The sequence below is a fragment of the Cucurbita maxima genome, unplaced genomic scaffold (genome assembly GCF_002738345.1).
Source record: "Cucurbita maxima cultivar Rimu unplaced genomic scaffold, Cmax_1.0 Cma_Scf00032, whole genome shotgun sequence".
Taxonomy (NCBI): Eukaryota; Viridiplantae; Streptophyta; class Magnoliopsida; order Cucurbitales; family Cucurbitaceae; genus Cucurbita; species Cucurbita maxima.
Genome location: NW_019272048.1, coordinates 638244 through 654790, shown reverse-complemented (window position 1 = coordinate 654790; position 16547 = coordinate 638244). Strand labels below are relative to the sequence as shown.

General features: G+C 36.1%; 2 protein-coding genes across 6 annotated transcripts; one reads left to right on the top strand and one right to left on the bottom strand.

The window, feature by feature from the left end:
• Nucleotides 1-1418: 1418 nt before the first annotated feature.
• On the bottom strand, nucleotides 1419-3913 carry LOC111466879. Its single transcript, XM_023111554.1, has 3 exons — nucleotides 3498-3913; nucleotides 3233-3330; nucleotides 1419-2063 (listed from the first exon to the last, which is right to left on the bottom strand). The coding sequence occupies exons 1-3, from the start codon at nucleotides 3624-3626 to the stop codon at nucleotides 1571-1573; spliced, it is 720 nt and encodes a 239-aa protein (XP_022967322.1). The 5' UTR covers nucleotides 3627-3913; the 3' UTR covers nucleotides 1419-1570.
• Nucleotides 3914-4590: 677 nt separating this feature from the next.
• On the top strand, nucleotides 4591-15047 carry LOC111466812 (phospholipid--sterol O-acyltransferase). Of its 5 annotated transcripts, none has more exons than XM_023111439.1 (16): nucleotides 4591-5031; nucleotides 6230-6365; nucleotides 6508-6652; nucleotides 7541-7710; nucleotides 7821-7897; nucleotides 8762-8975; nucleotides 9070-9247; nucleotides 10307-10406; nucleotides 11102-11196; nucleotides 11824-11875; nucleotides 11989-12060; nucleotides 12363-12531; nucleotides 13019-13123; nucleotides 13200-13284; nucleotides 13391-13480; nucleotides 14630-15047. In XM_023111439.1, the coding sequence occupies exons 1-15, from the start codon at nucleotides 4792-4794 to the stop codon at nucleotides 13470-13472; spliced, it is 1920 nt and encodes a 639-aa protein (XP_022967207.1). In that variant the 5' UTR covers nucleotides 4591-4791; the 3' UTR covers nucleotides 13473-13480; nucleotides 14630-15047. The 5 variants fall into 5 exon arrangements, with proteins under 5 accessions (XP_022967207.1, XP_022967208.1, XP_022967209.1 ...); XM_023111440.1 differs by having other exon boundaries at nucleotides 14627-15047; XM_023111438.1 differs by having other exon boundaries at nucleotides 4592-5031; nucleotides 14655-15047.
• Nucleotides 15048-16547: the final 1500 nt, after the last annotated feature.

The following is a 16547-nucleotide window of genomic DNA, read 5'->3' as shown; positions in this document are numbered from 1 at the left end:
ATTAGTTATGGTAGAATCAAGTTTGACTATTTATTAATTTATATTTTTAAATGTACTAATTTTTTAATGCGTATGCAGAGTCTTTCCTTTAATGTGTTTTTTTTTACGGGCAATGAATCTTTACAATGGTATAATATTTGTCCACTTTGAGCTTAAGTAGACAATATTATACCATTGTGAAAAGTCGTATTCGTCTAACATGGTATCAGAGTCATACCCTAAACTTTGTCGTGTCAATAGATTGGTAAAGTCTCAAATGTCAAACATAGGACTCCAAAAAAGAAAAAGAAGTCAAACCTCCTCGAAGGCAGTAAAAAATGACTAGGACTCCAAAGGAGTCGAGTCTCGATTAAGAGGAGACCTGCTTTGTTCGAGGGTATAGAAATGATAGACTCGAAGGCCCTGAAAATGCTATGAAGTGTTCAAAAGTGGTTGAAGTAAGTTGAATAGGAGGATCACTATGACTATAGCTGTTGGTAAATTTACCAAAGACGAAAATGATTTATTCGATGTTATGGATGACTGGTTACGGATGGACCGTTTCGTTTTTTTAGGTTGGTCCGGTCTATTGCTCTTTCCTTGTGCCTATTTTGCCGTAGGAGGTTGGTTTACATGTACAACCTTTGTAACTTCATGGTATACCCATGGATTGGCAAGTTCCTATTTGGAAGGATGCAACTTCTTAACCGCCGCAATTTCGACCCCTACTAAAGTTTAGCACACAAATTGAAATTTGATATAATACTGATTGAAAATTGGATGAAGGTGTCAATAATTTTACTCAAAAGTTGGTATTTTGTATCACTTCGAACTTATCTTTCTATATACATTTCTAGTCCATCCCGTGTAGTTGGTTCTTTTTCTATACTATTTGAACGACTCAACTTATATCTAATTTGCTATCTCGTCTGACTTCAAAAGGGAAAAGAAGGTAGATTATTTTTAAGAACGGTAAGATGTATTTGTAAGCATATCAATTCAAATATAGCTCAATTGGTTACGATAGAATTTGCTACAGCCATAGATTCATTTGTGTAAATCATTTTGTTTAGATGAATCATCTCATTTTCGAATGCAATTAAATCATCTTTGTGGTTAAGTACTCGAGTTAGCTCAAGTGAAGTAGATATATGCCATTCTACTAACCACAATATGGATTAACATTTATTTCCGTATATTTCAAAATTTATAAATTTACCCTTTGAATGATAAGATTTATTAATCAATTTATCATTGAATTATTGTTTATTAACCCTTCATTACAATTAAAATTATTCCATTAACTCAAAGTTATCAAATTCGAAAAAATGAGCATAAGTGAAAATCGTGAGTAAGAGATTGAAATTTAGGGTTGACTAAACTAAAAAGGTCAGACTACATAAGTGTAGCTTTGTGAAACATATGGATCAAATGGAAACTAAACTCAAACGTATAAAAATTATGTTATTATCTAACTAGTAGACCGACATGATCATAATACAACCCGCTGAGTATAAGCGAATTTAACGAATAAACAAACTCTGGATAAACAGATACACAGATCAAATATGAATCAAATTCTAAATCTCAACTAACAAAGTTCAAGTTCTTGAGGTACCTGGTGCGTTTTAGGAGAATTTACTGAAGGTGGGCGCTCCGTCTTTGGATCAGTCCCTCCCCCTGCAGGCGTTTCCTGTGCCAATCGCAGCATAATCTTGGCCTTTTTGTCAGAAATCACACAATCATACAACATTACTATGCCAAACGAGTGATGTTCTTCTTCAACTTTCAGCCTCTGCAGATTTTCATCCTCTAATTTGACAATCTCCAAAGCTTCATTTATCTTGTTTTCACAAATGAGGGTATCCAAGGTGTTTGAGACCTCGTAAATGTGAGCCTCCAATTCAATCAAGCAAGATATTCCACTGTATTCGGATGCTTGAAGAGTTGAATCCACTGTCTCATCCGACTCCATGTCAAGATCCATGCCATCCAATACGTCTTTCACAAGCTTTGTCTGAGTAGAGATGTTGCTTTTTAGATGCATCAAATCTTGTTGCATTACCTTTACCTTTTCAAATGCTCTGCCCGGAAAGAAAAATTTTGTTATGTGATGAAAAAATTTAGCCAATGACAAATTGTTAAAATAGCAAAAAACTTAATCGAATCGAACCGGAAGCGTTGGAGGATTGTTGGGAGGAAATCCCATATTGGCTAATTAAGAGAATGATCATGGATTTATAAGTAAGGAATATATCTACATTGGTATGAGACCTTTTGTGGAAGTCCAACGCAAAGTCATAAGAGCTTATGCTCAGAGTGACAATATCATATCATTATAGAGAGTTATGATTTCTAACATGGTGTTAGAGTCATACCCTTAACTTAGCCAGTAGAATCCTCAAATGTCGTACAAAGAAGTTGTGACTCTCGAAGGTGTAGTCAAAAGTGACTAAAGTGTCGAACAAAGGGTGTACTTTGTTCGATGACTTCAGAGAAGGAGTCGAGTCTCAATTAAGGGGAGACTGTTTGAGAGCTCCATAGGCCTCAAGGGAGGCTCTATTCCATACTTTGTTAGAGGGGAGGATTGTTAAGAATTGTTGGGAGGGAGTCCCACGTTTGCTAATTTAGGGAATGATCATTGATTCCTAACCGTAAGCCCTAAAATCAAATCGAGTCGTATGATAAAAAAATCATTCAATACTTTGATCCAAAGCTAAATCGGTTGTGCTAGAAATCAACAAAACCTAAATCCAAAAGGATCGAGCATCAAAGCACACAGCACCGATGAAAGAAATCTCTTCCATTTTAAGAATTTGAAAATTGGGATCTCAAAGGGAACTTGGCTAGACTTCAGACACAAACAATCATGATGAACGCTCTAAGACCAAAGCCATTTGAGAGGATAAGAAATTTTGTCACTACACCACACCTCCTTGAAACTAAAGTACTTCGAGAAGAACAAACAGTTTCTTCTAGACTTCACGCCTCTTAGACGGAATCAGAGGATCAAGTGCTACCACAACACATAAATGAACACAAAATCATGTTCGACTTCACGAGCTAAATGTTACATGCATGAATCTTACAGAAAATTAAGTTCCGCTCTAGGAATTAATTTCTTTTAGGAAATATCGTACGAACACTGTCACTTTTTCAAGCATGCATGTACAATTTCAACCGAGGCAGTTACTGGACACTCCGGAAGTGGATGGAGGTGAAAGGAAGTATGTTGAGCTTAATTGGATCATACCTCGAGAAGGAAAGGCAACTAGAAATAATAATTCTATGAAAATCTCCATTGGATTCAGCCTTCAGCTCCAAGAGTTCCGAACACAGGTAACTAATGCCCTGTTAATTCCACAAACACAATAAGTTACGCAGCGGCGAAAACCTATTTTCTGCTTACAATTTATCGAAAAAACAAGCAGACTTTCTATGAAATCGTGAGAGAACATCTTAATTAACGAGGAAGCCAAAAAGAAATATAGAAAATTAAGAAATCGACTCGTACTTGCCTTAGCAGTCATGGATCGAACTTCGGAATCATCGTCTGAGTCGCCGGAGGCATGATGGCTCCATCTTGAGTCCTCCACATCTCCGTTTTCGTGGAAGCGAGCCGCAAAAGACAAAGATACTGATTGCATTGGAACTGATTTCCCTCGAGGAATAAACCGATGCAATCAAAACGTTTGCACGACGACTCCATTAAAAACACAGTTTGATCACTCTATCGTCGGTTACCGCCTCCATTTACATAGCTTTGGTTTCTTCGATTATCTGGCGGCTGCTTTTGCTAATTCTTGTCTTGTGGCGTCGAATTTTACGCAGTCTTGCATTGTCGTTTCTGAACGAAGGCGGAGATATCAGAACTCCGATAATCACTAATCAATGACTCTGGACATGGTAGAATATAAAGGTTCGAAATTAAAGTTACCGCCTCCATTTACATAGCAGCTTCTTTTGCTATATATATATATATATATATATATATATATATTTTTTTTTTTTTTTTTTTACTAAGAGTATTAATTAATTTTTTTTAAATTTGAATATATTTTTCAAATAAAATCTTTACTTTCATCCAATATATTTTTCCAGAGTTATTTTTGTTAAAAATTAATTATAATCGATAACTATATTAAAATCGTATATATTTATTATTGTTACATAGCTTTCGAGCTATCTAAATTAAATCATCGACTTGACCCATGGTCAATCAAATGGGAGGTGTTGGATAATAAAAGTCCCACATGGGCTAATTTAGAAAATGATCATGAGTTTATAAACAAATAATACTCTCTCTATTCGAGTGAGACCTTTTTGAAAAGTTCAAAACAAAGCCATGAGAACTTCTTACCATTATGGAGAGTCGTGTTCCTCTAGCAAGAGGTTCCTCGACTTAGACTCAATCCTACTCGGAATTTTGTTGTAATTAAGTATAATGTTTATTTGCAAGCTAATATGGAATAATTGATGAAAAATAAAATATTAGTAGAAAAACTCTGGTTTATATATATATATTTAATCCTTGATCTCTTAAAATTTTTATTTTGATTCAATTTTTTTTGTTGTTTTAAAAAATAACCACTAGATTAATATTTTCATTTTGGAATCCGTTGGGCTTTTCTATCGTATTCGTTGAAGTCACGTGCGGTGACGCAGTTGAGATGGCTGACAAGAAATTTGGATTTGATGCGGCGGGCCAGAGTAGATCATGCCGGGGAAATTGATCTGGGCTCCGACGTCCATTTGCAGTGATTACAGGTCAAGCCCGAGCTGAAGAAGAAGCAGAAGACGAAGGGGAATGCGATGATAGGAGGAGATTCTCGCGTAGTGCTGACCGTTCTGCTCCTCTTTCAAGGTTTGGGCGGAGAGGGGATTGAGTTCGGTGGAGATGGGGGAGATTTCGGCGGAGACTATTCTAAACTCTCCGGTATCATAATCCCTGGCTTCGCTTCCACACAGCTCCGAGCGTGGTCCATTTTGGATTGTCCTTACTCGCCTCTCGATTTCAATCCTCTCGACCTCGTCTGGCTGGACACTACCAAGGTATATCTCTTTCGTTGTATCGTTATATCGTCTTGTTTTGTTGGCATGTAGAATGAAGCGAAGTTAATGTTAGTCCATGCTTGGAAGTGTTGAGTTTCAGTTTGTGCGATTGTTCGTGTTTACTTGCATGTTTCATTGGGATTGTTGGATTTCCCTATGCCAGTATGCCTTGAATCGATGTGGAAACTTCTAGACGCTTTTTAAAATTGTGAGGCTGACGATTAGATGTAACATGCCAAAACGGACAATATTTTCTAGCGGTGGGCTTGGGCTGTTACAAATGGTATTAAAGCCAGACACCGGGGGGCGTGCCAGCGAGGATGCTGGCACCCAAGGGGTGGATTGTGAGATCCGACATCAGTTGGAGAGGGGAACGAAACATTACTTATAAGGGTGTGGAAATCGAAAATCTCTCTATAGACGCGTTTTAAAACTATGAGGCTAACGACGATACGTAACAGGCAAAAACGGACAATATTTGCTAGTGGTGGGCTTGGGCTATTGTAAATGGTATCAAAGCCAGACACCGGACGGTGTGCCAATGAGGATGCTGGCTCCCAAGGGAGTGGATTGTGAGATCCCACGTAGGCTGGAGAGGGGAACGAAACATTCCTTGAATGGGTGTGGAAACCTCTCCTTAGTAGACGTGTTTTAAAACCGTGAGGCTGACGGCGATACGTAACGGGTCAAAGAGGACAATATCTGCTAGCGGTGGGTTTAGGGCATTACAATCAACTAGTGGATTAACATTGTCAATTTATCTTGTTTTAATGATTAATGCTGCAGCTTAGGCTGTTGCTATCTTGATTTTGTGAGTGTGGTAATTCTGAGTTCAATGGGTTCAAATGAGCGAGACCTTGTTAATTATTGGGATTGTCAGCTAGTGGATTAACATTCTCATCTTATCTTGTTTTCTGGGTATTAATAATTCAGTTTCATTGGATTCAAACGTATTCTTGGGTTGGAACTTTGAATAGATGACTGAAAATGGCTGGCCGAACTTGAATTAAATCAAGCAGAAGAAGATTTTGAAACTTGTATTTAAAAGTTGCATCATTTTCAAATGCCCATTATTGTGTGCATCTGTCCCAAGCTCATGTAATTTGTTTCACTAGCAATATTGTTTCTCATATATGGTTACACTAAATTCATTCATAAGATGCTCTCCTTAGTCTTTGAGCGTTCATTGGTCTTGCAGCTTCTCTCTGCTGTCAATTGCTGGCTCAAGTGTATTTTGCTAGATCCATACAATCAAACTGATCACCCTGAGTGCAAGTCACGGCCTGATAGTGGTCTTTCAGCTATCACTGAACTCGATCCTGGCTATATAACGGGTAGGTAAAGTTAAAGTATAATAGTTTTTTCTTGAACTAATCATAGAATGAGCATAGTCACTTGTTCTTCTTGTGGTAGAATGTTTCACGTACAGTACTTCCATCATTGACAAGCGTATATGTACCAATTCATCAACTGTAGGCCCTCTTTCTTCAGTGTGGAAAGAATGGATAAAATGGTGTATTGAATTTGGTATTGAAGCTAATGCAATTATTGCCGTTCCCTATGATTGGAGATTGTCGCCAACAATGCTTGAGGAGCGGGACCTTTATTTCCACAAGCTCAAGTATGTACATGCATCTATCATACATGCTATTATTATCACCAACCAGAGTGGCCTCTGCATGTTGCATTTTTACTTTCATGTCTCGACCATTCCTTAATGTTTGACAAATTCAACTATTATGGTGCATCACGTCTTCTTTGTTGCATAGGCTTGTTTGCATTATTTAAAGATCTCTTAAGAGTATTGCAGATAACATTTTGAACAATAACGTGAACCAGATTCTAGGTATATGTAACAGTACACAAAGGATTTTCCCCCAAATACCAAGCCCAAAGTGTAACAACCCAAGCCCACTACTAGCTGATATTGTCCTCCTTGGGCTTTCCCTTTCGGGTTTCCCCTCGAGGTTTAAAAATGCGTCGGCTAGGGAGAGGTTTCCACACCCTTATAAAGAATGCTTTGTTCCCCTCTCCAACCGACACTCATTCATCTCTCCAATCGATGTGAGATCTCACAATACACCCTCCTTTGGGGCCCAGCGTCCTCGCTGACACATCGCCCGGTGTCCACCCCCTTCGGGGCTCAGCGTCCTTGCTGGCACACTGGCCGATGTCGGGCTTTGATACCATTTGTAACAACCAAAGCCTATCGCTAGCAGATATTGTCCTCTTTGGGCTTTCCCTTTCATGTTTCCCCGCAAGATTTTAAAACGCGTCTACTAGGGAGAGGTTTCCACGCCCTTATAAGGAATGCTTTCTTCCCCTCTCCAACCAACAAAGAGATCTGAAGTCTTAAGTTGAATTAGAAGAGAGACCCAATAACCATTCCAAAGACTCAGTGCCTAATCATAAGATTTATTATTATTATTTTTTGTTTTAAGCCTTAGAAGTTGATTGGGTGCAGCTTGAAGATGCTTAATGTCTCAAAGTATTATTCTTTTCTTTCCAGATTGACTTTTGAGACAGCCTTAAAACTTCGTGGAGGCCCCTCAATAGTGTTTGCTCATTCTTTGGGTAATAATGTCTTTCGCTACTTCTTGGAATGGTTAAAGCTGGAAATTGCTCCAAAACACTATTTTGAGTGGCTGGATCAACATATTCACGCATACTTTGCTGTTGGTATGAATTGTTTCATTAAGAAACTAATACCTTTAGTCATTTTCTTCAATTTTTTGCATATACTTACTCATCCCAAATATTTTTTATCTTTCTATTTTTATTGACAACAGGAGCTCCTCTTCTTGGTGCACCTGACACAATAAAAGCAATTCTTTCTGGTTCAACATTTGGTCTCCCTATATCTGAGGTTACTTTTCAATTATCAGTTTAAGGAAACCTTTATTTAACTCTCTCCATCCTACATGGTAGTTTTGCTGTTCGTTTCAGCATTGATACTTTAATATTGATTATGAAATTTGACACGCGTAGATTTTTTTCCTTCAAACAATTATCTTATTTGCTTGTTGTCTAATTCTGTTAACTCCTGCATTGCATTGATTGCGGGAGTTGGATACTATGATGCTCTAATTTATTAGTACAATCAGTTTATGAACTACCCAGTGGGGGCCAGGTCTGAGGAACTTAATGTCTTGATCTTCCACAATTTAACGTAAGACGAACAGATTACCACATTTGGGTCAGGATACCATAAAAATGCAGATACCACTTAGTCAGACTGTCTAGACTTCAAAAATTCCTTGATTTATTTGATTCTCTCCATCATATAGTAAAATTTTGTAAATGCTTGGGAATATACAAAACTCTGTCTAAGAAAAGCTTGTATATCTGCACTTAGAAGTTCACCAGTTGCTCCTATTTCAATTTTACATTCAACTTTTGCTGGGTGTTTCTCTTTAGTAGCATCTTCAGCATTTCTATGGTCCTTATTGATGTCCACCATCTAATTCGGATTCTTTTTCTAAGAATAATATCTGCAGTAAAAGTTCTTTGTTGCATGTCAGAGCTAAATAATTCCATGCTCTCATCAATAACAACCTCTTCTCTTCAAGAGATGAGGAGATGCCATTACAGGTTCTTACCCCTTAAGTCATTATGTAAACTCTTATTTACTCCTCAAAAGTAATGTCCGCACTTAGTTGTGCTTGGAACAAGTCACTTCTCTATGTTTTTATTTTAACCTAATACCAACTTTAATTTGGTGAGGTATCAGGGGACAGCTAGGGTGATGTGCAATTCATTTGGTTCTTCAATGTGGATGATGCCACTTTCTAAGTATTGTAGGGGAGAGGATGTATACTGGAAACATTTCTCCAAGGGTAATGGGGGAGTTCATCACTCCTATCGCTGTAGTGAGCAGGAACCCAGGTCAAACTACTCAGGGTGGCCAACATATATAGCCAATATAGAAGTTCCTTTAGTCCATGGTAAGATTTCTGACTGATTTTAATCTCATGGAAGACCGCATAATGCTATTATTGCTGATTTTTTCCTTGTGTGTTCAATTACCTGGACATTCAGCTGGATATGAAGCGTATCCATCACTTTCAGAAGTTACACATGAAAACTTAACAAGCATGGAGTGTGGACTCCCTACACAGCTATCTTTCTCTGCCCGTGAGACATCTGATGGGACTTTTTTCAAAGCAATTGAAAATTATGATCCAGATGGCAAGAGACTTTCATATCAGCTACACAGGTGGACATGTTCTTGCATTTTTAATAAAAATATATTTTGCTGATAGTTCTAGAGGTTCTTATCATTAATGAAACAAAACCTTTAATATTATGGCCCCAGGGTAACTACACTACATATTAGTGGACCTCATATTAATTAGTTCAGCTTGTTTTACAAATGTCTCCAAGTAGCATCAAGAGAGGACTGTGGTACCTCCTGTGATCTTAGTAGCGTTGCATCATTGTCATTATATTAACGTAAACATATTATTAGAGTCTTATGGTTGGAATATGTGGTGTAAGTTCTGGCATGACCTATAATAAGTCATTTTCATTATAATTAAATAATGGGATACAAAATGGATAAAGAGAGTGGAGCATCATGGGCATTTGATGAAGTGGTAAAAGATTGAATTGAACGTTATTGTGTGGTCAAAGATTTGGGAAAAGGCAAAGATCATTCTATGATTTAATGCTATCAAGGTTGTTTTTCTTGGAGAATTTGAATAGACAGAAACGACCAAATCTTCAACTAAAATGAACATGATCATGAGAAAGTCTTCTAGTTGGCTAAGTTGTATTTCTCTCTTCATGATGTGGCTGTTCTACTTATATTCCTTTCGTAAATTCGAATTGGGGGCTTTTTGGTGGCTTGAGTTTTTCATCAGTTGGTTCAGTTTATAGTGCAGCTTGAATTTTCTGAGGGATTTTTTGAATAATGTAACACAAATGCAACTTTTCACTACCTTCACCTGATACTGTATTGGAGATATTTTCTCTAATTTTCCAAACCATGATGGCCAGTATCAATCCTAATCCTTGTTAATCTAATTCCTTTTTTTTTTTTTTTTTTCGTTTGTATGTCCAAAAAAATGTTTCTTATGAAAAAACTTATGCTGTATTCTCTTTTCCTGGAAATTTTAGTAAAATAGTAGTATACAAAACCAACCTTGAAATGTAGTTTTTTTTGTAAATTGTTCATACAGTCCATCCTATTTAATCAAAAGATAATATGATCTGTTCAAATAATTCTATGTTTTTGACGTCTTAGTTTCTTTCCCTTTGTGTTTTGCTACTACAGGCTATATCATAGTGATCCTGTCCTGAACCCACTAACACCTTGGGATAGACCTCCGATAAAGACTGTGTTCTGTATATATGGAACAGATTTAAAGACAGAGGTATTGTTGCACTCTCTGATCGAACACATATTTTCTGAGTTATCTTTAGATGCCTGAGGTTTTTATTTTTATTTTTTTAATTTTTGTAATAATTATTTTCAATTTTTAGTTTTTTGCACCTTAATCTTATACATAGTACATAATGAATATGGAAAATTTCTTTCCCCAAATGCTAGATTTTCTTTAATTTGTTTATGGTGACACCCTTCTTTTCATGATTACATTTCTTAAACTTATTAGCATTCTTACAAAGTTCTTTTCTATTTTTGTAGAGTTCTAGTATGGGTTGCAAGTCTTATAAAAGATTTTCCAATTGTATCTGTATACTAATCATAATCATAAACTTAGAGCCATGTAATTAGTCGGTGAACAGAAAACCTCCTAGAACTTATGTTTGTTTTGTTGAATTCACATCTCTGAGTTGTGCAATTCATCTAGTTTTCCAATAATTTGATATTGAGGGCCCTACTCCTTGTATTATTCTCATAGTTCACCCTCCTCTAAACCTGGGGAAGCTTTGTCCATCTTAAGTTTCTACTGGTCAATAGGGCACCACTGGGGTAGTCCATCCAGTTGGATCATAACAAGCATAAGTTAACTTTGATCCATTTTTTTATCTTATTTGAGTTTATAAGTTTTGTAGTTATAATGTTATGGTGAACGATAAGTTTCATATCTTGGCAATGGTAAAACAGGTTGGTTACTATTTTGCACCAAGTGGAAAGCCTTACCCCGATAATTGGATCATTACAGATGTAATCTATGAGATTGAAGGGTCTCTCATTTCGAGGTTAGTGGCCATACTATATGAGCAATCCTAAAAACTGAGGTGCAGGGAAATGATTATGTACTCTTGGTTATTGATGATCTTGGCTGTTTAAGTAATGTATGCCATGCTTCCTCCTTTAAGATCTCAAATGTTGAGATTATTTTGTTCAATTTTTATTTAAATTTTTTTTTTTTTTTTTTGTATTAATTGAAAACAACTATGAGAAAGGGTGACTACGAGTCAACATCTAAATAACCAGCAAATAATTGCAAATTAGACATCCGCCCTGCCAGAACTAAAAAGAGAATTGTCAAAATGCTTAGCATTCAAAGCACAAAAGTGAATTGCAAGGCATCTTCGATTTTAAGATTTGACATGAAGATAAATAGTCCAACTGTGATATATACTTGATTATAATCTTAGATCACGCGTACTCATCTGTATGCTTCCATTAGACAAAACATGAATTATGTAAATTGCTCCTTTTTCACGGTCCATTATTACTCTTACTTGGCGCTTCTCTGAATTAATGGTTGCAAACAACAAATGTTTTCATTTTCTTGTGAATAGCTATCAAGGTTTTAGCCTTATGCTCCCTATTTTGTTAAGGATTCAATTTTTTCCGTCTCTAAAATTGTAGTTTTATAGATCAGGGAATCTGGTAGATGGAGATCCTGGTATTGCTAGTGGGGATGAGACAGTAAGTTGGCAAATAATAAACATTGGTTCTTCAGTAGTGCAAGCTTCCTTTTGGAGGCTGAAATTTCAGAAAGTCTCCTCAGCATTGACGTAGAAAGAATTCTCCGTTCTCAGGTACCGTACCATTCTCTCTCGTGGTGCAAAAGCTGGCTCGGACCAAAAGTGAACATAACAAGGGCTCCTCAGGTATCCATGTTCATTTATTATTTAGTTATCATCATACAAATAGGCTTTCCGATTTTCATGAACAAAAGAATGTGTAATTTGTGCTGGACTTGTACCAAGGGTAAATCGCATACGGATATTTAACGTAGTCAGAACATGATGTAGTCATAATTTGTGCTGGACTTGTACCAAGGGTAAATCACATTTCTATAATCGGTATTTAATATTATGAATGCATACGGATATTTTGAGTTGACTGATTCCTATTCTTGAAGGGCCTCTTTTATATTGAGATCTAATTGGCTTGTTTTTACACAATGTAGTCAGAACATGATGGGTCAGATGTACAGATTGATATGAATGTAGAGAATAACCGTGAAGAAGATATTGTTCCTAACATGACTAGGTCTCAGAGAGGCAAGTATATAACTTACTATGAAGACTCAGAAAGCATTCCAGGGAAAAGAACTGCTGTATGGGAGCTTGATAAAGGTATGTGGCAATCAACTTTACTGAAGGACGGTTTCGAAGTTTACTTACATTTGACACTTGGATAAAATGCAATTTGTGGTTTACAGGCCCAATGTTAAATGGGTTGCTCATTATGGAAAGAAACAACTTGAGATTTTATCCATTTTAATTTGGGAAATCCTTGGGAATTAAAAAGGTTTTTTGGACTACATATCTTAAAAATCTCATTAAATGAAGGCAAAAATTGTTTCTTTTCTGATTTTACCAACTTTATATGGATTTGTATTTTGGTTTAGTAAGTATTCTTGAGTTCTGCAATTAACTGGAAAGAGGGGAGAGAGAGAGAGAGACAGAAGAAGAAGAAGATACGGGTCGGGCGGTCTGATGCGTGTACAAGAAAGCTGAGAATAAATCTTTAGATCTTGCATTCTGCATTCATTTCAAGCTTACACACATAATTAGTCTCACACCATTAAAATGTATTATTATTGACACTATCTCCATATAGTTAATCACAGAAACATCGTGAGATCGCCTGTTCTAATGCGAGAATTATGGCTCCAGATGTTGCATGATATCCATCCCAATGCCAAGTCAAGCTTCGTTACCAAAGGTGAATTTCATTTACATTTTTTTTTTTTGTTCATTCGCTTCGTCTTCTTCGTGAGACTAACAACAAACTTTCACAGCTAAGCGTGGGCCTTTGAGGGACGAGGATTGTTACTGGGACTATGGAAAAGCTCGGTGTGCCTGGCCTGAGTACTGTGAATACAGGTGACCCCCCCTTCTGGAGAAAATTAATCTACCATATTTTGGATCAGTTCACTATCTTTTACTTCGTTTATGGCCTTTTTTAAAGACTTCGTTTATGGCTGTGCAGATATGTTTTTGGGGACGTTCACCTCGGACAGAGCTGTAGGATAAAAAATAACTCAACGGATGTGCTCTCACATTATTTATAGATTAAAAGGTAAGAATCATTCTCTGGCGATTCTTTTGGGTCCCGGAAGTAGTGTAAGTTCTGGTGGAGCAAAATTAAGTATGTGGTGTTTTATGTGGATTGGAAGGAAGTGTACATAACCAGTCTCCACTGATATCATTCCATTAAATATTAGCTGAAATAAGTCCCAAAACTTTCTATTTTGAATTTGATAGGTTTTAAAAGTTTAAAAGTTTCAAATAGATTTTTTACCTTTCAAAATTTATTGGGTCGTTTGTTTAAAAAAGTTCAAGGTCCTTATCAATACAGTCTTTAATTTTTTTATCTACCTTACTTTTTCTATATTGTCTTCAATAAATTCATAAATCTTTTTAAAAAGGTCCAGCAAATCAAAATTCTTTTAGATACTTTTGAAGTTTAAGGATTTATGAAATTGTCTCTTGTCAAAAAAAAAAAAAAAAAAAAAAAAATTTAAGGATTTATAGACAAAAAATTAATAGTGTAGGCTTCATTTGATAATTGTTTTTGCTCCGTTTAATATTGATTTTGTTTTTTGTTTTCTGTTTTTGAAATTTATGCTTGTTTTCTCGTTGTTTTGTGGTATGGTTTTCACCTTTTTTTAAAAAAATTCTTAGTCTAATTCTAAACACAAAACAACATTTATTTTTAACTAGTATTTTAGTTTTAAAATCTGGCTTGGTTTTTTTAAATATTTGTAAAAGTTAGATAACAAAACAAACTTAGTGTTTATAAGTGTAATTTTGAAAAACCTTAACCAATATCTTAGTTTTTGATTTTTTGGTCTTTTAAAATGAAGAGTATAAACGCTAGTTCTTTCTATCGACAGTTTTATTGTCTACATTGAAAAAAAACCAAATGATCATTAGATAGAGACTTAGAAACTTATTAGACACCTTTTGAAGTTGAAGTTGAAGTTGAAGTTGAACAAAACCGTTCTGTATAATTTTATTGAATAGTTATATTGATTAATTCTTGATCCTCCTAAAGGAACTCTTATGCTTAGTAAGAAACAATAAGATTTACTATGATTAGCTTGGTCAAAGAATAGTTCCTCAGCACTTTACAAGTAGATAGAAAAATGGAAACATTCAACATCAGCTCCTTTGTGCTCTTGATCTTTTAGGTTTTGACTTCATGAAAATCTATTTTCTCCAGCAGTTGTCTTCCATCATTTCACATGCAGGTATTCCAATGGCGGGTGTCATCCATTGCTCAATTATTTCTGCTAGCCAAACTGGAAAATTCCAGCTAAAATGGAGGTTTGTTACTCTCCAGAGTTGGGAGAAACTGGGGCGTTGAATTCTTGAGGGTAACGATCATTTGCTATTGACGTTCATTGTTTTAGGCAGAGGTAAATATTACGAGAGTTTCACTTCCAATTATATGTAATTAACGCTCAGTTGCTTGTATGCCATTGAAAATAATGCCCCAGAATTTTGTTGAGATGGCTTGCTTGTATGCTCTGCCAATGTAATGATGCTCATGTTATGGAAAAGAAAACATATTCTGATAGAATTTGATAGCAATTGATTAGTCAAGGTTTGTGTTCCAGTTTCTCAGGGCCAAGTTCATCTTTCAAAGTGCTTATATGCAAATCTTGATATAGTATGCACCATATCTTGCTGTTATTTTTCTCTGTTCTGAAGGGATGGTAAGGATGGAGAGAAATAAATTGGAATGGTGAGATTCCACGTCGGTTAGAGAGGAGACCGAAACATTCCTTATAAGGATGTAGAAACCTCTCTGTAGTGGATGCGTTTTGAAACATTGAAGGGAAAACTCAAAGAAGACAATTGCGTTTTGAAACATTGAAGGGAAACTCGGAAAGGAAAACTCACCGAAGATAATATTTGCTAGCGGTGTGTTTGAATTGTTACAAATGGTATCAGAGCTAGACACTGGGCAGTATGTAATGAGGATGTTGGGCTCTCAAAAGGGTGGACTATGAGATCTCACATCGGGGAACGAAACATTCCTTACAAGGGTGTGAAAGTCTCTCTCTAGTGGGCGCATTTTAAGACTTCCCCTAGAAGAGAAAATCCAAATAGGACAATATCTACTAGCGGTGGGTTTGAGTTACAAATTATATCAGAACTGGAAAAACCCGAATATGACGATATCTGTTAGCAATGGGTTTGAGTTGTTACAAATGGTATCAGATCTGGGAAAATCCAAGTAGGACAATATCTGCTGGCGGTGGGTTTGAGGTTTTACAAATGGTATCAAAGGTAGACACCAAGCAGTGTGCAAATGAGGACTTTGGACTCCAAAGGGGTGGATGGTAAGATCTCACATCAGGGTGGATGGTAAGATCTCACATGAGGGAACTAATAATTAAAAGTAATATGTTTTAAATTTGTTATTTCCTTATACTTTTTAATATATTATCTCCATAATTCCACTATTAATGAATAATTTTGCATCAAGTTTTCTCTAAAACAAAAGTTTTCCGTTTGGAGGGTTCGTTTGGAGTATATAATAAAGATGTTTATATGATTCAATAATTCGACTAACTCGTACAATCTAACCTAAACCATTGGTTGAATTAGATTTTTTTTTTCTTGGATTTACAAGTTGGCATTATTTTAGACATAACACGAAAATAGTGTTACAATCCAACCCAACCATCCCTATTTTGAAAAAATTAAAAATATTTAATGTTTATAACCAACGTTATTAATGCATTTGATGAGATTTCAGTTATTAATGTAACATGTATAATGTATTATAGATAAGGTTTTTTTTTTTTTTTAATAAACAACTTGACAACCCAACTCAACTTCGAGTGAAGTTGGGTTGGGTTGTGGACTTTATTCAAGTTGCTCGTGCCACCAATCTATCCAACCCAAAATTTCGAGTTGGTCCAAAAGATTATTTCAACCCAACCTATTAGACCGGATTCTCTCTCTCTCTTCAATGTACAAACTTTAAAATTTCTATGGAAAAATAGGCAAATTTGGATTTAGTTGAGTTGTGCTTATTACGATTACACAAGCTCACGTAAAGGCGTGAATAAGTAAGGTCAAGGGGTGGCACGCTTCTTCGGAAAAGAGGTTCCTACTTTAATATATAAATT